This window comes from Hypanus sabinus, chromosome 14, assembly GCF_030144855.1.
Source record: "Hypanus sabinus isolate sHypSab1 chromosome 14, sHypSab1.hap1, whole genome shotgun sequence".
Taxonomy (NCBI): domain Eukaryota; kingdom Metazoa; phylum Chordata; class Chondrichthyes; order Myliobatiformes; family Dasyatidae; genus Hypanus; species Hypanus sabinus.
The window spans coordinates 90,452,914-90,477,070 of NC_082719.1; the positions used below are offsets into that span (position 1 = coordinate 90,452,914).

The 24,157-nt window shown below is 39.8% G+C and overlaps 1 protein-coding gene across 38 annotated transcripts in view; it reads left to right on the forward strand.

Annotated features, from left to right (window-relative positions):
* Positions 1-24,157, forward strand: part of celf4 (CUGBP, Elav-like family member 4) — a 1,224,602-nt gene that overhangs the window by 1,185,142 nt on the left and 15,303 nt on the right. For 15 of the 38 annotated variants that reach the window (XM_059988577.1, XM_059988587.1, XM_059988603.1 and 12 more), the window contains 2 exons: positions 1,262-1,327; positions 23,416-23,496. In XM_059988577.1, the coding sequence (XP_059844560.1) occupies positions 1,262-1,327; positions 23,416-23,496 (147 nt within the window). Of the gene's footprint in view, positions 1-1,261; positions 1,328-2,795; positions 2,799-23,415; positions 23,497-24,157 lie in introns of all 38 variants that reach the window. The other 23 variants (XM_059988596.1, XM_059988611.1, XM_059988600.1 and 20 more) reach the window with 3 other exon arrangements.

The window sequence follows — 24,157 nt, forward strand, 5'->3', positions numbered from 1 at the left end:
AGTACCTGTACCTTCTTGTACCTTCTTCCTGATGGCAGCAGGGAGAAGAGAGCAGGTCCTGGATGGTGGGAATCTCTGATAATGGGTGCAGCTTTTCTACAACAGTGTTTCATGTAGATGTGCTCTGTTTTCTGTGAGGTATTCACAAAATAGAGTGGCAGGGTAGAGTAACGGTTAACATAACACAATTCCAGCACCAACAACCATATAACCATATAACAATTACAGCACAGAAACAGGCCATCTCAGCCCTTCTAGTCCATACCAAACGCTTAATTTCACCTAGTCCCACTGACCTACACTCAGCCCATAACCCTCCATTCCTTTCCTGTCCATATACCTATCCAATTTTACTTTAAATGACAATACCGAACCTGCCTCTACCACTTTTACTGGAAGCTCGTTCTGCACAGCTACCACTCTCTGAGTAAAGAAGTTCCCCCTCGTGTTACCCCTGAACTTTTGCCCTCTTACTCCCAACTCATGACCTTTTGTTTGAATCTCCCATACTCTCAATGGAAAAAGCCTATCCACATCAACTCTATCTATCCCCCTCATAATTTTAAATACCTCTATCAAGTCCCCTCTCAACCTTCTACACTCCAAAGAATAAAGACCTAACTTGTTCAACCTTTCTCTGTAACTTAGGTGCTGAAACCCAGTTAACATTCTAGTAAATCTCCTATTGAACCAGGTTCAACTCCTGCCGCTATCTGTAAGGGCTTTATACATTCTCCCCATAACCACATGAGTTTCCTCTGGCCATTCTGGTTTCCTCACATTGTTCAAACACATTTCGGTTATGAGGCTAATTGGTTACATGGGTGTAATTGGACAGCATGGGCTCGTTCTGCTGGAAAGGCCTGTTACTGTTCCATAACTCTAGATAATAAACAATTAATGAGGGGAAATGAAAACTCATTTTGAAGTGTCTGTATTCACATTTTTTGGATTCACCATACAGTCAACAAACTTGTGTTAAAAGTTAAAGACCGCAGCCCTAGCTATCTGATAAATGCTCCTGAACGGTCTCCAAGCCAAGTTGGCACGAAAGACGCACAAGCTGAGGTCTCGCATACCCACTGTGAGCAAGTCACTTTACTGAGACTCATCTGACTTACCTAATGCAGATGGCTCAGATGTAGCTTTCAGTAATCTTGTGGATTTTGTGTTAGTAAACGGAAGTGTTGCAAATGACAGTAAAGCAAATCTTAACAAAACTTTGAATTATTAATGTCTTTTTCGTGTTTTGTTTTGACAGCACAAAGCCCAACTGCAGCTGATCCCTTGCAGCAAGCTTACGCTGGAGTGCAGCAGTACGCAGGTCGTTAGTATTAACACTTTGTCTAGCTCTACTTCCATTCATTTTAAATCCTACAATATTTTCAAAGGGTTGCATCAAAAAAAACTCTTGTCAAATACTTTCTTAGTCTATTTGACTGTGCTTTATGCACCTTCTTTTATGATTTAGCAGTATTTCCGCTTTACCAACTGGGTTTGCCTATCTTGCCAGGAAGAGCTATCTTTCTCAACAAAAGAAGTAAAACTGAAGCCCGTTTCTAATGTAATTAATTTTAGGGAGCTAATTCAAAATAGAGTCTTGTAGGAATTCCCATTTTGAGGCTGTGCAGGGGAACTTGAGCCATGCCTTCCTGGTAAGCATTCCCAAAACAACATAACCTTAATCCTGCAGGCCAAATATAGAGGGGTGCAGGTACATTTGAAGAAAGATATTGTTAAATCCATAAGACCATAAGACATAAGAGCAAAATTAGGCCATTCAGCCCATCAAGTCTGATCTGCTATTTGATCATAGATGATTTATTTTCCCTCTCAACCCCATTCTCTTAGGATACCACAACACAGTACAGACCCTACAACCGACAGTGTTGTGCAGACCTTATTACTTACTCTACCATCTATCTAACCCTTCTCTCCTACATAGCCCTCATTTTTCTATCATCCATGTGCCTATCTAAGAGTTTCCTAAATGTCCCTAATGTATTTATCTCTAACACCACCTCTGGCAGGGCATTCCATGCACATTGGACACCCTTATTGATGAAAGACATATCAACCTTTGCTTTAAATGCACTGAGTGACTAGGCCTCCATAGTTGTCTATGGCAATGAATTCCATAGATTCTGTACCATTTGGCTAAAGAAATTCCTCCTCATCTCCGTTCTAAAGGAGGTCCTTCTGTTTGAAGCTCTGAAACTATTGGAAACATCCTCTCCACATCCACTTTCTCTAGGCCTTTCGCTATTCAGTAGGTATCAATGAGTTCCACAGGCCACTTGCCCAGCTACCCAGAGTAACATTGAACTAGCAGTCCCATATCCCATCCTCCAACCAACCCACAGACAATTAATATCTGACCCTTCCTCCTCCCCCCAACCCCAGTTACGTCCCACCCAATCAATATGATGTTAGATTCCATCATTCATTCAGCATGGTGCTGAAACCACCCCACTACCCCCCACCCATCTCCAGAAGCTTCGGCCAGCCTCAAAATGCCAGGATGATCTACCTTCTAAGAAGATGATAGTATGACCCACCATCCAGAAATGAGTGTAAAATTTAGCCCCCACATCCCCCACCGTGCACCACGAAAAGTATAGTCAGTCCCTACCCCCAGGACCAAAAGACACCACAGTGACTCCACCTCCAAACAGAACACTGTAGGAATTAAACTCTCACCTCAATTCAAGACTGTGGTGCTTTCCTCTTTTTGCGAGAAGGTTGTGCTGACATCCCAACCCCTGCCCAATAGGAAACTATACTGATTCCCCCAGCAGGTTGATGCTGTAGCTAGTCCCATTTCCTTACCTCTCCAGCAATCTGGTTTTGACTGTGAGCACCTGTGCTTAATCCTAGTGCACAGGATTGGTGGGTTAGCTGGCCTTTGTTAATTGCCCTTTACTGTTGTTACACCATAGCATTAGTGTAGCGGCTAGCATACCACATTACAGCACCAACAACCCCCGATCACTGATTGGGGTTCAGTTGGTTTCCTTCAGGTGCTCTGGTTTCCAAAGACATACAGGTTAGAGTTAGTAAGTCATGGTCGTATTGAGTTGGTGCCTGAAGCATGGCGACATTTGCAGACTGCCTCCAGCACATATTCCGACTGTGTTGATCTGTACATCAAAACATCAAATCTGTATGTTTTGAGGTTTCAATATACATGTGACAAATAAAGCTAATCTATCTAATGTAAGTGCCAGAAGCAGCAACGGCCAAATTAGATGGTATTAGTGAACTAAGGAAGGGCAATGGGTCTGAGGAAGTTTGCTCTAAAGTGAGGAGACATGGACTCGTCGATCTTAATGACCTCTTTCTGTATTGTAGTAAGTACATCAAAACTTCAATAATCCACCTTACAACCATTTGAATCTTCCATAGATCAAAGTAAAAGTAAATTCATTATCAAGGTACATATATGCCACCATATACAACACTGAGATTTATTTCCTTCTGGACAATCTCATTAAATACACAATAGAATAATAACCAAAATAGAATCAATGAACGTGCAAAAGGCAACAAACTGCGTAAGTACAAAAAGAAAGAAATCATAATTATAATCAATAAAAAAGCAATAAATATCAAGAACATGAGATGAAGAGTCCTTGAAAGTGAGTCTATAGGTTGTGGGAACGTTTCAATGATGGGGCAAGTGAAGTTGAATGGAATGATCTCCTTTATTTCAAGACCCTAATGGATAAGGGGTAATAACTATTCTTGATCCTGGTGGTATGAATCCTGAGACTCCCGTACCTTTTTCCTGGTGGCAGCAGTGAGAAGAGAGCATGACCAGGGTGGTGGGGGTCCCTGACGATGGATGCTTCTTTCCTGCGATTACGCTTTGTGTTCATCTGCTCAATAGCATGGAGAGCTTTACCCATGATAGGCTGGGCTGTATCCACTACATTTTGTAGGATTTTCTGTTCAAGGGTATTGATATTTCCATATCAGGTTGTGACACAGCCACTCAATATACTCTCCACTACACGTCTATGGAAGTTTGTCAAGTTTCAGATTTCATGTCAATTTTTTGCAAACTTCTTAGGAAGTAGAGGTGCTCCCCTGCTTTCTTTGTAATTGTATTTACATGTTAGACCTAGGACAGGTCCTCCAAAATAATACCACTGAGTGGTACTGGAAATAATTACAATATTTGAACATTTGTCTCACCAGGAGATATTCATTATGTTTTCTTTTCTACTCACTGGGACCTTGTTTTTCAAGTTCCCTTTCTAGTCACCGGGAACTCTGCCACTACCCCACTACCACCATCCCCCTTTTCCTGAGCATAAATACATAGCACCACCAAAACTAGTTAGCACATCCAAGACCCCTCCATCACAGGTGACTTCTGAAGGACACTCAGAAGGGAAGGACTAGATATTTTCAGTATAAAGATGTTCAGTGCCTACCATGGTCCGGGGTTCAGACAACCTGAATTTTGAAAATAAAAGTCTGCAGATACTGAAAATCCAAAACAAAAATTCAGACACTCAGCAAGTCAGGCAGCCAAGAGTTAACCTTTCAAGTTAAAGAACAAAAGTAGACTGTGGCTAATGGAAGACAACTATGTTGGTGAGGGGTGAGCAGATTGAACAGTTGTGTTCTATCACACAAAGGATGGCATTTCTGGCCATGCTGGCAGCTTACAATGTATCAGGCAAGGAATGCTGTAAGTGATATGGTCAATAATACCTTATCAGATCAGAACTAACCATGTTAGCCAGTTTTGCCATTCCTGCAAGAACTATGGCAGATGAAGTTACATAAGTGTTTCAGTCTATTTTATTTCAACAACTTGTTTTCTCAACTCAACTGACATTAGCAAGGCTATCTCCTTGAAACTGTTCCACCACCTTTTGACTCAATGGAAAGAACTTGGGTGCCAACATAATTGAGCCATCTGATAGTGTAGTTGGTGTGACTTCAATATAATCTTTATTTGCACTTAATGGCATCATGGAATATTTTAAACTGATTTTGCTGCACCAAAATGATTACAGAAAAATAGTTTTTATTGACCAAAATAATGCTAACTGTTCTTCAAAGTTATTTTTTTAAAGGCTAAGATGTCTAATGGGCATTAGATGATGCAATAGCTGAATATAAAAGTAATTTGAAATAATTCACATGATAAGCAAGTCAGTCCTTGATGCCTTTGATATAGCATTTATTAACGTTCAAATATCTTCATTTTGTCTTCTGACCTTTTGGGATATCAAATTGTTATTGTTTTGTATTTATTTCCAAATGAGGGAACTGTTTCACAAATTCATTTTGGCAATAATTTAATCATTGCATGAAGTCCATATTGATTTAATTTTAATTGCTTCCAAGATCAGTATGAGAATGTGTTTAGTTGTCTGCCCGAAGAATAATTACAGTGGTGAAGTTATACCGCAGTAATTTTTCATTGCAAGTACAAGATTTACGCTAGACTTTAGGCGCACTTTAGGAACACCTCCACTATGCTTAACATTCTCTGGTACATTGTCTTTAGAAACTACACAGCACATGCATAATAATGTCAGGCATATCAAATAGAAATGCTTTGCCGTCAGTGGCCACTTTATTGGGTATACCCGTACGCCTGCTCTTTAATGCTAATGTCTAATCAGCCAATCATGTGGCAGCAACTCAATGCATAAAAGCATGCAGACATGGTCAAGAGGTTCAGTTGTTGTTCAGACCAAACATCAGAATGGGGAAGAAATGTGATCTAAGTTATTCTGACTGTTGGTGCCAGACAGGGTGATTTGAGATTTCATAGACTGCTGATTTGTTGGGATTATCATGCATAACAGTCTCTACAATTCACAGAGAGTGGTGTGAAAGACAGAAAGTGTCCAACAAAAAGATTCAAGTTTCAAGATTGTTTAACGTTATTTCCTGTACACAAGTGTAAGTGTAATGCAATAACTGTTACTCCAGATCTGACGCAACACCAAAAAAAACCACAAAAGATAAAGAAAACTATAATAAAAAGACCATAAATATAAACATAAGACAGTTTATATACTAAGCATACAGTAGTTTAATTGTATGTTCATAAAGTGATACTAGGCTGTACAGAAGATGACTGATGGGAAATAATGAAGTAATAAAGTGAGTGGGTGGGCATATCAATCAGTCTTACTGCTTGATTTGAAAGAAACTGATTTGAGTCTGGAGGTTTTGCAGCCTCCTCCCCAATGGGACAAGCAGTCCATGAGCAGGTTCCTTCATGATGCTACTGGCCCTTTTTCCAGCACTTTTCTGTTTATATGTCCCTGATGGTGGGTAGGTTGGTGCCAGTGATGCGTTGGGCAGTTTTGTAAAGCCTTCCTGACTGCCCTGGAAGCACTTGAGCACGTAACTCAAATATTACAACTATGGTGTTCAGAAAAGCATCTCCGAACACACAAGTCGAAGCCTGAAGTGGATGGGCTACAGCAGCAGATGATCACAGGCATACACTCAGTAGCCACTTTATTAGGTAGAGAAGGCAGTTAATAAAGTGGCCACTGAGTCTATATACCCTGGACATTTTGAGGTCAGCAATATTTGTGAGTATATTAGGCTGGTGGTCATGGATGTGGACTGTCAACAGAGGTTACAAGACTTATTTGGGCAAATTATTAAACTGATTTCAAGCAAATCAAAAATAATGCCATTGTTTACCACCTTCAACATAACAAAATATCCCAAAGTAATTTTCAGGAGCATTTCTGAACGTAATTTATTACAGGACTACATAAAGAGACTGCTTAAGTACAGTACATTTCTTTCAAGTTGCAAATTAAAAAAGGGTCAGAGCGATTTGCAGAAGGATTTCCAGATTGAGGCCCTAAGCAGTCATAAGCATAACTGTGAATGGTAGACGAAAGAGGATTGAAGTTGTGCCAATAATCAGAGTTGGAGAATCAAAGACACCTCATAAGACTGTGGAACTGGAGAACGATAATGAGATGCTGTGGGGGGAGGGTGCAGTTGTAAACACAGCCAAACAAAATCAATGCAGAAAAATTTGCACCCATAAAATGTTTGGGAACCCATACTCCACAGTAACAACACTCCACTCCGGTGCTTCCAGCATAACACCTAAAAGAAAATTTGCAAATTCTAATGAGTCAAATGGGCATTGGATACTAAAGGCATTCAATTTTACCTTGTGAAAAATAAACTAAATTCTGTTTCAATTTATTGTTGTGATTTATTTTTTCATACTATAAAGAACACATGCCAGTTTATTCCTGGTCCATTCCAACTTAAAGATGGTGAAAAGGATATTATTGAAGTTAAACATTATTTATTCAGTTTCAGCTCAATACATCATCTGTGGGGATAAAATCTGGTTGTTGCACAGACACAAGATTAAAGTGTATATTTCAAAGAAAAAGTGTTATACTTGTTGAAGAATGATTGTAAATGTGATTACGACGTTGCGCAATGCTATTACAGCTCAGGGCTTCAGAGTTCAGCTCTGGTGCCATCTGTAAGAAGATTGTACGTTCTCCTCATGAGCATGTGGATTTCATCCGGGTGCTCCATTTTCTTCCCAAAGTCCAAAGACCTACCAATTATTAGGTGAAGTAGTCATTGCAAATTGTCCTGTGATTAGGCTAGCGTTAAATAGGTGGGTGGCTAAATAGACAGGAAAGGCCTGCTGGGCACTGTATCTCTAAATAAATAAATAAATATTCTGAGCTCCTGCGCCTAATAAAGTGGCCATTGAGTGTATGTTCATGGTTTTCTGCTGCTCTAGCTTATCCACTTCAAGGTTCAACATTTTTGTACACTCAGATGTGCTTTTCTGCACACTGCTGTTACAACACGCAGTTATTTACTGTCACCTTCTTGTCAACTTGAATCAGTCTGGCTACTCTCCTTTGACTTCTGTCATTAATAAGGCGTTTTTGCTGCTCACTACATTTTTTTTTGTTTTATGCACCATTCTCTGTAAGCTCTAGAGACTGTTGTGCATGAAAATCTCAGGAGATCTTCAGTGTCTGAGATATGCAAACCACCTCATCTGGCACCAACAATCATTCCGTGGTCAAAATCACTGGAATCACATTTCTTCCCCATTTTGATGTTTGGTCTGAACGATAATTGAACTTCTTGACAATGCTTTTATGCATTGAGTTGCTGCCACACAATTGGCTGATTAGATATTTGCATTAGAGAGCAAGTTGATGAAGCAATTACTGAGTGTAGATATATGAAAAAAGCAATTAAAGCCAATGATGCCCAAAAACTTATGTATCAATAAAAGTATAGTATGTTACTGGTAGCATTGTATCATAAAAACATTATCAGCTTGTCAAGATTTTAAAATGGGAAGATTATTTTCTGAGAAGATTCCTAAATTTAATGTAGCAGTCTCAGGTAGGAGCAAACCTTAAACCCAACTATTCCACCCATCCACAGTACTACCTTTGTGTGTTTTGAAGGGCCTTAAATCCTAATTGTTATCAATTATCTATACCCTTCTTGAAACAAAATGGAGATTTCTTGTCCCATCATCTAAGTAAGTAGAATATTCAATTTCCTAATACATAAATAGTAAAAAGATTCATTTGTGTAGCCGAGCACAGGAAAGGAACGTAGAACAGTACAGCACATCGTAGCATGATGTTTTATCCTATTATCGTACCCTTCTACTTTTCTTTCATCCTAATGCCTCTACTACCATCCCGGGTAATGCGTTCCACACACCCACCACTCTCTCTGTAAAAACTTTCATTTGGCATCCCCTTATACTCTGCAACAATCATGCTAAAATTAGGCCCTCTCTTAAAATTATGCTTTTTTTTTGGTCTGGTAAAAACGCATTGGCTGTCCACCCTAGCGATGCCTCTTTCATCTTATACACTTCTATTAAGTGACGTTTCATTCTCCTTTGCTCCAAAGGAAAAGCCCCAGTTTTCTCTCAATTGTTTAATAAAAAGACTCATTCCTTGAAGATGAACCTTAAAGAGCACTGAACAACCAAAGTAAAGTAGATAATATACAGTATATTTAAGATAAGGAAGTGCAATATCATTATATGGCCAATGTGTAACATAATTCACTGTTTCTGCAAGCAGTGAATTACTTTACTTCTTGAAGAGCCCAGCTTAACCAAGATAACAAGGGAGGTTCTTGATCATCTCTGAATAGTCAAATTTCCAAGCTAGAATTCATAAAATGAATTATATTCCAGCAATCCTCATTATTCTCTAAAATCTTATATTGCATGGCAGAAAATACAGGAAATATGTCCAAGTTCCGCATAGGTACTAGTGCAGGAGTTCACAATATTTTTTATGCCATGGACCAATATTGTTAAGCAAGAGGTCCATGGGCCTCTGGTTGGGAACTCCTGAATTAGTGTGCTCCTTTCCTGTGTTTTACAGAGTACAATTTTCACATCTTGAAAACATAGAAATAATGTTAACTTTGCAAAGAACTTTGCTTAGACTCCAAATAAAATATTGTGAATATTCCACCTCTCTATACCACAACCACCACTATAAGACCAAAAGACCATAAGATATAGGAGCAGAAGTAGGCAATTCATCCCATCAAATCCATCTCACCATTCAATCATGGGCTGACTCAATTCTTTCAGTCATCCCCATTCCCCTGCCTTCTCCCCATACCTTTTCATGCCCTGACTAATCAAGAACCTATCTATCTCTGCCTTAAATACACCCAATAACTTGGCCTCCACAGCAGCTCATAGCAATGCATTCCACAGATTTACCACTCTCTGACCAAAGTAATTTCTCCACATCTTTCTTCTAAGTTCTTCAATCCTGAAGTTGTGCCCTCTTGTCCTAGACTCCCCGACAATGGGAAATAACTTTGCCATATCTAAACTGGTCAGGCCTTTTTAACATTCGGAATGTTTCTATTAGATCCCCCCCTCATTCTCCTGAACTCCAAAGTATACAGCCCAAGAGCTACCAAACATTCCTCATACATTAACTCTTTCATTCCTGGAATTATTCTCATGAATCTTCTCTGAACCCTCTCCAATGTCAGTATATCCTTTCTAAAATAAGTAGCCCAAAACTGCACACAATACTCCAAGGGTGGTCTCATGAGTGCTTTATAGAGCTTCAACATCACATCCCTGCTCTTATATTCTATACGTCTAGAAATGAATGCCAAAATTGCATTCACCTTCTTCACTACTGACAGAACTTGGAGGTTAACCTTTAGGGTATCTTACACAAGGACTTCCAAGTTCCATTGCATTTCTGCACTTTGAATTTTCTCCCCATCTAAATAATAGTCTACCTGTTTATTTCTTACACCAAAGTGCACGACCATATACTTTCCAACATTGTATTTCATTTGCCACTTCTTTGTCCATTCCCCTAAACTATCTAAGTCTCTCTCTTTCCTCAACGCTATCCACTCCTCCACCTATCTTTGCATCACTGGCAAATTTAGCCACAAATCCATTAATTCCGTAGTCCAAATCATTGACATACATTGTAAAAAGCAGCAGTCCCAACACCGACCCCTGTGGAACTCCACTGGTAACCAGCAGCCAGCCAGAATAGGATCCCTTTATTCCCACTCTCTGCTTTCTGCCAATCAGCCAATGCTCCACCCATGATAGTAACTCCCCTGTAATTCCATGGGCTCTTATCTTGCTGAGCAGCCTCATGTGTGGCACCTTGTCAAAGGCCTTCTGAAAATCCAAGTACACCACATCTACTACATCTCTTTTGTCTACCCTGCTTGTAATTTTCTCCAAAAAATTGCATTAGGTTAATCAGGCAGGATTTTCCTTTCAGGAAATCATGCTGGCTTTGGCCTATCTTGTCATGTGCCTCCAGGTACTCCTTAATCTCATCCCTAACAATTGATTCCAACAACATCCCAACCACTGATTTCAGGCTAACAGGTTTGTAGTTCCCTTTCTGCTGCCCCCCACCCTTCTTAAGTAGCAGAGTAACATTTTCAATTTTCCAGTCATCTGGTACAATGCCAGAATCTATCGATTCTTGAAAGATGATTGTTAATGCCTCTGCAATCTCTCCAACCACGTCCTTCAGAACCCAAGGGTGCATTCCATCGGGTCCAGGAGATTTATGGACCCTCAGACCATTAAGCTTCCTGAGCACCTTCTCAGTTGTAATTTTTACTGCACATACTTCACTTCCCCCAACACTCTTAAATATCCCGTATACTGCAGATGTTTTCCACTGTGAAGACTAATGCAAAATATGCTTTCAGTTCCTCTACCATCTCTGCGTCTCTCATTACAATATCTCCAGCGTAATTTTCTATTGGTAGAATATCTACCCTCAACTCTCTTTTACTCTTTATATACTTAAAAAAACTTTTAATATATTCTGTGATATTGGTCACCAGCTTCCTTTCATAATTCATCTTTACCTTCCTAATGACCTTCTTAGTTTCCTTCTGCAGGTTTTAAAAAAGCTTCTCAGTCCTCTAACTTTCCACTAGCTTTGGCTTTCCTTGTATGCCCTTTCTTTTGCTTTTACTTTGGCTCTGACTTCACTTGTCAGCCACGGTAGTGTCCTTCTTCCGTTCAAAAATTTATTTCTTGTCAGTCATCTTATGTACAGACACTTCTGTACTTCACATTATGGACATATAGTGGAATGAATCTATGCATATAAGCTATAGAACATATAATAAATATTATGTAGTAATATTTATTGGTTTATTATTATCATTATTATTGTGTTCTTCATCTTTCATGTTTTTTGTGCTGCATTGGATTCAGAGTAACAATTATTTCATTCTCCTTCACACTTGTGTATGGGAAATTACATTAAACAACCTTGAATCTCCATATTAGTTTGGAGATATTGCAGAAAATGTGCTGGATCTCTTTTCTCTCAGATCAGAAGCTGAGAAATGACCTGACAGAAGCCCTTAAGATGAAGAGTGCATTTTAGAAAGATGACAAATGCACGGTCCCACTTATGAAGGAGACCTGAACTGGGAACCATAAACCTAAAATAGTCAAAATTTAACCCAACAAATCACTTGGCCAGATCTTCATTATCTTGAGCATAGTTTAAATGTGAAGATTCTTCTAAGTCCTTTGAGTATTAATTGAGTTAACAGGTAAATGTATTTAAAGAAAAAGAAAAGAAGCAAGATAAAATTCGTGGAAGAAAATAATTGGAGGATTTGGATGAAGGAGGGTGAAGTACGTCTCTTATGGAGCAAAATACTCACAAGGAATTGCTGAATTAATTGGATTTTCTCCTCTGACCTGTGAATGGTCTGTGATCCAGAGTACATGCTTTGATGCTTTTGGATGAGTTGGGAATGTTACCTTGGAAGAGTTATTTACTTCAATAAGGGCCATAGAGTGTTTTACCTTGATCTGATTAGATCTTTACTTTATTATCTCACCCAAAAGACTGCCCATCCAACTGGAAACTAAAACCTTCAAATAAATATTCAGTTCAAATTTAGAAATTACAGTGAGATTAACCAGTCAAATGCAACTGTGTGTAAGGTTACTACCCACTACGCACCTGGCTTCTAGAGCCTGGAGGACTGGTGGGCCACTTTTAGTCTGGCCTCTATGCTTTGATCTGTATGGCATGGATAACCCTACAAAGAGCATAAGCCCTGTCTCCAGCCAGGGCATGCATTGGGTCACTGAGGCATGCAAGCCTCCAAACCATGAGCAGGTTATGCACTGCTTGGAAGAGCTATGCGTAAGACAAACTTAATTTATGTGACAAGTAAGAGAAAATCTGCAGATTCGGGAAATCAAAGCAACACAGAGAAAATGCTGGAGAACTCAGCAGGCCGGGCAGCATCTATGGAAAAGAGTGCAGTCGATGATGACAGGGCTGAGGAAGGGTCTTGGCCTGAAACATCGATTGTATTCTCTTTTCCATAGATGCTGCCTGGCCTGCTGATTTCCTCAAGAACTTTTTGTGTGTTAATTTATCTGACACCATTCATGCCTCTTTGATGATATCCCTAAAAGAATTGCAGCCAATGAAGTCTTACTGCAACTGAATTATAAGGAATGTGTTGGACAGTTGGTATACAACACATTCCCATGCATCTAAACATAAGAATTGAGGCAGGAGCAGGCCTCTTAGTGTCTTAAACTTGTTCTGCTATTTAATAAGGTCACAGCTGGTTTGATTTTAACCTCAACTCCACATTTTCACCTAACCACTTACTCCTTTGCTTACTATGAATCCACCTTTATATAAATAATATTCAGTGACTCTACTTCCACTCTCATAGACTCAGAGGAACATACAACAGAGAAATAAGTCCTTATGGACTACCCCTTTCATACTGTGATTCTATCCATGCTAGTCTCATTTGCTCACATTAGCCACAGCAGCGTCATGACTAGTATGATGCTATTACAGCTCGGGGTGTCAGAGTTCGGAGTTCAAATCCGACGCCATCTATGAGGAGTTTGTACGCATAGGTTTCCTCTAGGTGGTCTGGTTTCCTCCCAGCTTACAGAAATGTACCAGTTGGTAGGTTAATTGGTCATTGTAAATTGTCCTGTGATTAGGCTGGGGTTAAGTAGGTGGGTTGCTGGGTGTTGTGGCTTGTTTGGGCTGGAAGGGCCAATTCCATGCTGTATCCCTCAACTCCTTTACTGTTCATAAACCTCTCCGAATGGATTTTAAATTTTGTAATGGTATCTGTCTGCACTCCGCACTCCTCCTCTGGCAGCTTGTTCCAACTACTTACCAACTTCTGTGTGAAAGGCTTACCCACAGATCTCCATTGTATTTGGGGCAGTATGGTGGTATAGGGTTTGGCATGGTAGCATAGGGGTTATTGCATCACTTTACAGCACTAGCTTTCAGTGATCAGGGTTCAATTCCTGCCACTGACTGTAGTATGTTCTCCCCTGTCGCTTGCGTCTTCTCCAAGTGCTCCAGCTTCCCCCCATGTTCCAAAGACGTCCAGGTTAGGGTTAGTGAGTTGTGGGCATACTATGTTAGTGCCGAAATTGTGGCAACACTTGCAGTCTGTCCAGCACAATGCTCCCTGATTTTATTTGGCCCAAAGGATGCATTTCCATGTTTTGATTTACATGTGACAAATGAATCTTCTAAAAAAATTTCTCTCCTCTCATCTTAAACATGTGCCCTTTAGTTTTAGACTCCACTGCCCTGAGAAAAAGATTTTGTCAATCAATCCTATCTCAGCCCATAATTTTCTGTACTGTACCTCTATAAGGTGACCCATCAGCTTCTTACATTACAGAAAGAATAAAAGACAGCTTATCCACTCGTAACAACAGCCCTGCATCACAGGCTCCATCCTAACGCATTATATCTATTGTTCTCAAATCCGCCCTGTGGTGTCACAATCAGAACTGTACTCTGTACTGCAAATGCAGTCTAACCATGATTTGTACAACTGCGACGTGACTTCCTAATGTGCATCCCCTCACTTATGATGCCTTTTTCAGTAACCTATTTGTATTAACAACCTGGTTTTTATTTTGTATTCATTAATTTAATAAGGCAATTGTTACCGTAGTGTGATTGTGTAGAGAGCCATGGACTTCCTCTCAAGGTCCAGTGCTCCAAAGTTCCCTGACATTCACTATATATTTAACAGACCTTGATCTCCTAAAATGCTTTGGTTCCAATCTGCTGGAGCCTGAGGAATAAAAATTCTAATGATCTACCTAATATTTAACATATAATAGATTAAAAGGGATAATCAAAATATAAATGATGCAAAAATACAAATAAGTGACTGGATTAAATTCCATTCACCAATATTCCACCTAACTTTCCAGCTGATCTATGTCCCACTGCATCTTTAAGTAACCTTTTTGTTATTTGTGACCCACCCATTTGTTAGTGTCACCTGCAAAATTACAAAGCATACCACCTATTTTATATGTATTACAAACACTAAAGGTCCCAACTCCAATCCCTGTGGTACATAGGTTAGGAAAACAACCATCTATCATTACCCTCTGCCTCGTACCACCCAACAAATCTTCCATTGAGTTTATCAACATGCCTCAGATCCCTCGTGCCTTGACCATCCAGACCAGCATAGCCAAAGAATTACTGCAGTCCATATAAACATCTACAACCCTGCCTTCATCCTTATATTTGATTACCTCCTCAAAAAACTTATTTCCTTTGAGGAACAGCGTTTCAAAGGCACATAGCCCTTGTAGAGGAAAGGTTTCAACTTATTTTGTCTTAAATAGACAACCTTGCATTTTAAACTGATTGTCCAGGTCTAAAATCTCCCAAACACATCTGCCCTGTCAAGATTTCTAAGGACTGTTCATGTTTTAACAAAGTTCCTTTAACTTGACTAAGTTTAAACAGATACATGCCTGGCCTGTAAAACCTTTCCTCATAAACAACCTTTGCATATCAGGCATTGTTCTTGCTAACTTTGCATTAACTGCTTCCATGATATTAACATCTTCCCATAAGTATGAAGAGCCAGTACTATAAGTGTACTCCAGATACGATCTTACCAATGTCCTTTCTGATAAAAGCATAACCTCACTACTTTTTTGTTCAATTCCTTCAGCAATAAGCAGTAATATTCTGTTAGCTTTCTAATTTACATGCTGTAGATACAGTAACTACAAACTAGCCTTTTGCAAATCATGCGCTAGGACTCCCAGCTCACATGGTAGCGTTAGCACAACACTTTGCAGTACCAGCGACCTAGATTCTACTGCCACTGCTGGCTGATAGGACTTTGTACATGCATGGGTTTGCTCTGGATGCTCCACTTTCCTCCCTCTGTCCGAAGATGTGCCGGTTGGAGGGCGAATTGGTCATTGTAAGCTGTAAATTGTCCTATGATTATGCTAGAGTTAAATCAGGGGCTGTTGGGTGGCTCAGCTCAAAGGGCTAGAAAGGCCTACTCCGTGCTGTATCTCAAAAATTAAAAAAAGATCCCTCAGCTTTGACTGTGTAAGCTCTCATCATTGAGATAACACTGTCCCTCTACATTTCCTGAAAAAATATTCACTTTCACACTTTCCCACATTAAACTCCACTGGCCAGATCTGAGCTCCTTACTTTATCAATCTGAATCCCTTTGTTGTCCTCCTATGTCATATGCACAAAGTACTTTCTTTTGTGCCTTTGCTTTATCATTAAATTTAGCAGCAAAACGTTATTCTGTCTTCATCCAGTTTCTTGATATAAATTCTAAAATGTTAAAGCTCCAGTACTGATTGGTGGGATATTTGTTATATCTTGCCAAACAGAAAAAAAAGATTCCATTCAATCCCTCTCTGTTTCCTATTAGCCAACCAGTCTTTCATCCGTGCCTTAACGTTGCCACCTACACTGTGAGCTGTTATTGTCTGCAATAACCTATCAAATTTCTTTGGGAAATCCAAGTGTAGTGCATCAACCCATTGTCCTGCACCCTACAGCACATGTTACTTCTTCAGGGCACTCCAATGAATTGGTGAAACATTATTTTCCTTTCAGAAAGCCATGTTGAGACAGCCTGAATATCTCGATTCTATTTGTGAGGTGCACTGTTACAATATCTTCAATAATAGCTTCTAAAATTTTCCCTGGAACGGATTTAACCACATGCTTTCCTGCTTATTGTCTCCCTTTTCTTCTGAATAAAGGAGTTATGTTTGCAATTTGATGGTGAATAGATAATCTCTATAGGAATTCCTGATAATTTGCAGAATACCAGGAATAACTCCAGGGATATTATTCCATTCATGTCATGTCCAGCTGACAGAGCTCAATAGGCCTCTGTTTAAGACCTCAGTTTTCGGAGAGCTCAAATTCCATGGGCTTTCGTGACTGCTCTCTTACTATGTCCTGTCTCCCTCAGGGATATTTACACACACATATTGCTCCATGGTACCATCGTACTCAGCACACATTATTACAGCTCGGGGTGTTCCAGAGTTCGGAGTACAATTCCGGCGCCTTCAGTAAGGAGTTTGTATGTTTTCCCTGTAACCTGTTTGGATTTCCTCCAGGTTTCCCCCCAAACTCCAAAGAAGAACTGATTAGTTGATTAATTGGTCATTGTAAATTATCCCGTGATTAACATAAATTATAAATTATACTGTGATTAGGCTGGGGTTAGATCAGTGGGTTGCTGGTCTGTGTGACTCACTGGGCTGGAAGGGCCTCTTCCACAACGTATCTCCAAATAAAATAAAACATACACCTCAGTCGCTTTACTTCTGCATATCAATTAGAATTGAGCCATTCAGTCAATATTCTCAACTCTTTTTCTCTCTGCCAAAATGTATCATCCCATGTTTCTTTGTTTATTTTTACCTTCAATTCATCCACCCTCTCCTCTAGCCTATCTGTGTCTTCTTCTATCTTCCTCACAACACCATATAATATAAAATATAAATTTTAAAATTTTATTCAAAGCACTCAAACTAAATCATTAAAAACATCTCAGTGGTTTTCATGCTGAACCCAGGATGCATCACTGTTGACCAAAAACAATAATTTAACATAAAAACCCTTGTCAACAACTTTTTGCTTCAGCGATGTTTATGATTTTATGTCACCATAACTCAAGACAACTTAACAAATCTGCTGATTTTTGTAAGAAATCTGAAACTTAGTGGCACCTATTAAACTGGAACAAATTTAAATCATCAGCTTTTAATTCCGGGTTTGAATAAAATCTGAATGTGTTTGCCCTTTAATTACTATTACTAAAGGAATTTGATATATATTTGAAATAAGAAAAAGTTGTGAGGTTTCGGGAAAAGACAAGGACTTACTGGAATGGTCTTTTAAAAGGCTAGCTAGAGAAATGGCTGGTTGGCTCTGTCATTCGTTATGTGTGAGCTTCCCAGCAAAATATATACTCTCCACATTGCTGAAGAATTAGCAAAATAACTCCTTTAAAAAAAAATTCTGGCATCTTCCCCCTTCTTTCTCAGTCCTGAAGAAGGGTTGTGGCCAGAAAAGTCAGCAGTTTATTCTTTTCTATAGATGCTGCATGACCTGCTGAGTTCCTCTAGCATTTTGTGTGTGTTGCTATCAAAGTAACTGTAATTTTTCCAAACTTTTGCCAAGACCATCAGACTCAAAAGCATTTTTCCCAAGCAGTAATGCTGATCAACACCTCCAGCCACTAACCCACTCCACCACATTCCCCACCACCACAGCTTTATCATTTATCACCAAGCAAAAAGTAGTAAGGTGAAAAGTAAAAGTGGCAGGCAGGCAAATCCAGGGCAAAAAGCAAAAAGGACCACTTTTCAACATAATTGTATAAGGGCTAAGAGTGTTGTAAAAACAGGCCTGAAGGTTTTGTGTGTCAATGCGAGGAGCATTCATAACAAGGTGGATGAATTGAATGTGCAGATAGTTATTAATAGATAGTTGGGATCACAGAGACATGGCTCCAAGGTGACCAAGGATGGGAGCTCAACATCCAAGGATATTCAATATTCAGGAGGGATAGACTGGAAAGAAAAGGAGGTGGAGTAGCATTGCTGGTTAGAGAGGAGATTAATACAATAGAAAGGAAGGACATTAGCCTGGATGATGTGGAATCAATATGGGTAGAGCTGCATAACACTAAGGGGCAGAAAACGCTGGTGGGAGTTGTGTACAGGCCACCTAACAGTAGTAGTGAGGTTGGGGATGGCATTAAACAGGAAATTAGAAATGCGTGCAATAAAGGAACAGTAGTTATAATGGATGACTTCAATCTACATATAGATTTGGTGAACCAAATTGGTAAGGGTGCTGAGGAAGAGGATTTCTTGGAATGTATGCGGGATGGTTTTCTGAACCAACATGTCAAGGAACCAACTAGAGAGCAGGCCATTCTAGATTGGGTATTGAGCCATGAGGAAGGGTTAGTTAGCAACCTTTTCGTGTGAGGCCCCTTGGGCAAGAGTGACCATAATCTGGTGGAATTCTTCATTAAGATGGAGAGTGAGATAGTTAATTCAGAAACAAAGGTTCTGAACTTAAAGAAGGGTAACTTTGAAGGTATGAGACGTGAATTAGCTAAGATAGACTGGCAAATGATACTTAAAGGGTTGACGGTGGATATGCAATGGCAAGCATTTAAAGATCGCATGGATGAACTACAACAATTGTTCATCCCAGTTTGGCAAAAGAATAAACCAGGGAAGGTAGTGCACCCGTGGCTAACAAGGGAAATTAGGGATAGTATCAAGTCCAAAGAAGAAACATATAAATTAGCAAAAAAAAGCAGCACACCTGAGGACTGGGAGAAATTCAGAGACCAGCAGAGGAGGACAAAAGGCTTAATTAGGAAAGGGAAAAAAGATTATGAGAGAAAGCTGGCAAGGAACATAAAAACTGACGGTAAAAGCTTTTATAGATACGTGAAAAGAAAAAGACGAGTCAAGACAAATGCAGGTCCTTTACAGTCAGAAACAGGTGAATTGATCATACGGAACAAAGACCTGGCAGACCAATTGAATAACTACTTTGGTTCTGTCTTCACTAAGGAGGACATAAATAATCTTCCGAAAATAGTAAGGGACCGAGGGTCTAGTGAGATGGAGGAACTGAGGGAAATACATGCTAGTAGGGAAGTGGTGTTAGGTAAATTGAAGGGATTAAAGGCAGAGAAATCCCCAGGGCCAGATGGTCTACATCCCAGAGTGCTTAAGGAAATAGCCCAAGAAATAGTGGATGCATTAGTGATAATTTTTCAAAACTCCTCAGATTCTGGATTAGTTCCTGAGGATTGGAGGGTGGCTAATGTAACCCCACTTTTTAAAAAAGGAGGGAGAGAGAAACTGGGGAATTATAGTCCAGTTAGTCTGACATCGGTGGTGGGAAAAATGCTAGAGTCAGTTATCAAAGATGTGATAACAGCACATTTGGAAAGAGGTGAAATCATCGGACAAAGTCAGCATGGATTTGTGAAAGGAAAATCATGTCTGACGAATCTTATAGAATTTTTTGAAGATGTAAAGAGTAGAGTGGATAGGGAAGAGCCAGTGGATATGGTATATTTAGATTTTCAAAAGGCTTTTGACAAGGTCCCACACAGGAGATTACTGTGCAAACTTAAGGCACACGGTATTGGGGGTATGGTATTGATGTGGATAGAGAATTGGTTGGCAGACAGGAAGCAAAGAGTGGGAGTAAATGGGACTTTTTCAGAATAGCAGGAAGTGACTAGTGGGGTACCGCAAGGCTCAGTGCTGGGACCCCAGTTGTTTACAATATATATTAATGATTTAGACGAGGGAATTAAATGCAGCATCTCCAAGTTTGCAGATGACACGAAGCTGGGCGGCGGTGTTAGCTGTGAGGAGGATGCTAAGAGGATGCAGGGTGACTTGGATAGGTTAGGTGAGTGGGCAAATTCATGGCAGATGCAATTTAATGTGGATAAATGTGAGCTTATCCACTTTGGCTGCAAGAACAGAAAAACAGATTATTATCTGAATGGTGGTCGATTAGGAAAAGGGGAGATGCAATGAGACCTGGGTGTCATCATACACCAGTCATTGAAGGTGGGCATGCAGGTACAGCAGGCAGTGAAAAAGGCAAATGGTATGTTGGCATTCATAGCAAAAGGATTTGAGTACAGGAGCAGGGAGGTTCTACTGCAGTTGTACAAGGCCTTGGTGAGACCGCACCTAAAATATTGTGTGCATTTTTGGTCCCCTAATCTGAGGAAAGACATTCTTGCCATAGAGGGAGTACAGAGAAGGTTCACCAGATTGATTCCTGGGATGGCAGGACTTTCATATGAAGAAAGACTGGATCGACTAGGCTTATACTCACTGGAAGTTAGAAGATTGAGGGGGGATGTTATTGAAACGTATAAAATTCTAAAGAGATTGGACAGTCTAGATGCAGGAAGATTGTTTCTGATGTTGGGGAAGTCCAGAACGAGGTGTCACAGTTTAAGGACAAAGGGGAAGCCTTTTAGGACAGAGATGAGGAAAAACTTCTTCACACAGAGAGTGGTGAATCTGTGGAATTCTCTGCCACAAGAAACAGTTGAGGCCAGTTCATTGGCTATATTTAAGAGGAAGTTAGATATGGCCCTTGTAGCTAAAGGGATCGGGGGATTGGAGAGAAAGCAGGTACAGGGTTCTGAGTTGGATGATCAGCCATGATCGTACTGAATGGTGGTGCAGGCTCGAAGGGCCGAATGGCCTACTCCTGCACCTATTTTCTATGTTTCTGTGTTTCTATTTCCTGTCAGTCACCTTATGTACAGACACTAATATAATTAATGGATATACTCTATGGACATACTGTGCTTTACAATCAATCTATTGTGTGTTTTTTATTATTGTGTTCTTTATCTTATTGTGTTGTTTGTGCTGCATCAGATCCAGAGTAACAATTATTTCGTTCTCCTTTACACTTGTGTACTGGAAATGAGATTAAATAATTTTGAATCTTGAAATGTCAACATTTCAATTAACCAAATCAGAGAGCCACTTGAAGTGAACCAATCCGCTATGCACAGCCTGCATTGTTGGAATAATGCTTGCTCGCCACGGTGTCTGACTGGCAACTGAATATCAATCTCATCAAGTGATGAAAATTCCCTGACTTCATCACATCATCATCACTGAGGCCTGACATGGACATTCTGTCAGAAACCTCGAAGTAGGTGGTCATGGTAGAACTGACAGTTCCCTGGAAAGACCAGATTGGGGAGGCATTTGAACATAAGAAGGCCAAATACCAGGAGCTGGTAGAGCAGTGCTAGAACAGGGGTGGAGGGCATGATGTGAGCCTACAGAGGTTTTGCTGGCTGCTCACTGTGGCAGAACCTACCCTCTCCTTAGCATTATGGGGGCTGCAAAGAAAAGAGCCATCAAGACCATCATTGAGGCTGCTGAGTGAGTCTCTAGATGGCTGTGGATCAAGAGGTGTGACCCATGGACCAATGCTGCTGGGACACAATCCAGGGCCTGATCAAACTTGGCCGGGTCGAAGTTGAAACTCCCGAAACATCCGGTGACCCTAGGTTACATCATGGATGATGTGCCCCAATGCATTCTGGGATATATCTCAGCAACGCAAGCGTTTTGGTGTTTGGATCTCTGTCATGTTACTGTTAGCTAATTGTAGCTGTAGTAACGAAAGAACAGAGATGGGGCTGTGAAAGGAGAAGTCCGTCTCTCATTAGTGATCTTTACTTCTTAGTAATGGAGCAACAACAACATAATTCAAAGAGTTTGCCTGTGATTGGAAGTAAACAATGCTTTGGGAGAATTTAACTATTCTCAGATGGCATACTACAGTCAATAACATACTACAGCTAACCGCTGATTACTACGTGACTGATTTGTTTTTACTGTAAAAGAAAGTAAATAGGGTGTATAATGATTGTGTTATCAGCTATCATCTGTTTTCTGTCATATTTTTAAAAAGCTGTGGCTGCTCCCAGAAGCTTCATGGGAGGAGAAACCCAGACATTTCCAAACCAATTGATAAAGGTCACAGATAACCATATTGATCTTCACAATCTCGTTGATGTTTAAAGTTTTGTAACAACCATAATTTTACTCCAGACCTTTAATGATTATAGCACTTTCACATTGGGGAATATCATCATATTGAAATGTCACTGTCTGCTGCCATTTATTTTGTATTGATTTCCATTTGCTTAGCAGGAAAATCGCATTTCCCTGATCTGAAAGAGTTTTTAATGAGCTAGGTTCAGATGTGTATTAGTAAAGAAGTTATTGCCTCTCATGATGTCATGAGTCATGCTTTTCTTTAGAGGTTATCAAAAACTTACTTTGTTGCTGTTAGCCTAACTTAAATATTTTGAAAGGTGTTTTCAAATTGGATACAAAGGCAATTAGTTATTACTGTCACTCACTGGTACTGATAAATCACCGAGATTGCTTATCAAAGCCTTTGTAAGACTAAGTAAATCAGCTGACCCATGAAACACACTCATGATTATCAAATCAGAGATGAGTAGTGTAGTGGTTAGAGTAAAACTATTACAGTGCCTGCGATCAGTGATCAAAATTCACTTCCCTCCACTGTCTCAAAGGAGTTTGTACGTTCTCCCCATCACTGTGTGGGTTTGCTCCAGTCTCCTCCCACTTTCCAAAAGCGTACAGATTAAGGTCATAAGTTGTGAGCATGCGATGTTGGCACAGGAAGTGTAGTGACACCTGTATAACCCCAGCACAATCCTCAGACTGCGTTGGCCATTGAAGAATGATGCATTTCCCTAAATGTTTCAATGTACATGTGAGAAATAAAGGTAGTCTTTAATCTTTAATGTATACTATGCTAAAGTCACTGTATATATAATGTAATAATATAATATATAATATTATATATATATAATGTATACTATGCTAAAGATTTTAAATGGATTTTCACTTTTGAACATTTAGCTTGTTAAGTGTGACTATACAAAACCCTAACATGAAAAACCATCTCTGCATTACAGCTGCCTATCCTGCCGCCTATGGCCAGATCAGTCAAGCCTTTCCACAGCCACCTCCAATGATACCCCAGCAACAGAGAGAGGGTAAGTTTTTCATTACTTTCATTACACACAATAGACAAACAAAAAATATATGCTGATACTGAGATATGACAAAAGACCTGAGTGAGAAACTCTGAACAACATAAAGCTTTCAGTTAATTACAGGTCCAAGTTTTGGAGAGCCAAAAGTACAAGTACAATGGCTTGGAATGTTTCTCAATTCTATATATTTTAACATCTCATTTTGGTCCACCATTACTGAGGCGATGCCAGAAATCAGGACACTGCTGTGGCCCAGGAGTGACACTGTATTCACCCCGTTTAAATTGGCATTGATTGCACAGATGGCAGCAGCTTAATCTTAAATTAGTCTAGGTTTGGCAGATAACCAACCAGTGAAAATGTTGAAAGGTGGGACATGACTGGGTCTTTCATTCTCCATTAGCGTGCACAAGAGGATCTGAATGTCTGGTTGTAATATGTTTGTGGCTTGCAATTTCATGATATAACCACAATCTAAAGTTAGGCTGCTTAATTAGATAAGAGATTCCATATTATATTTGTAGATTAAATATTGTAATAGTATTTTGCATTCCCTGCAAAAATAAGTAACCATGACATCAACTGCAGATTGCCCTATTTTATGTATCTAGTATTGATGGGCCAGATCTCGCAGTGAAATGACAAAAGTTCAACATAGGAG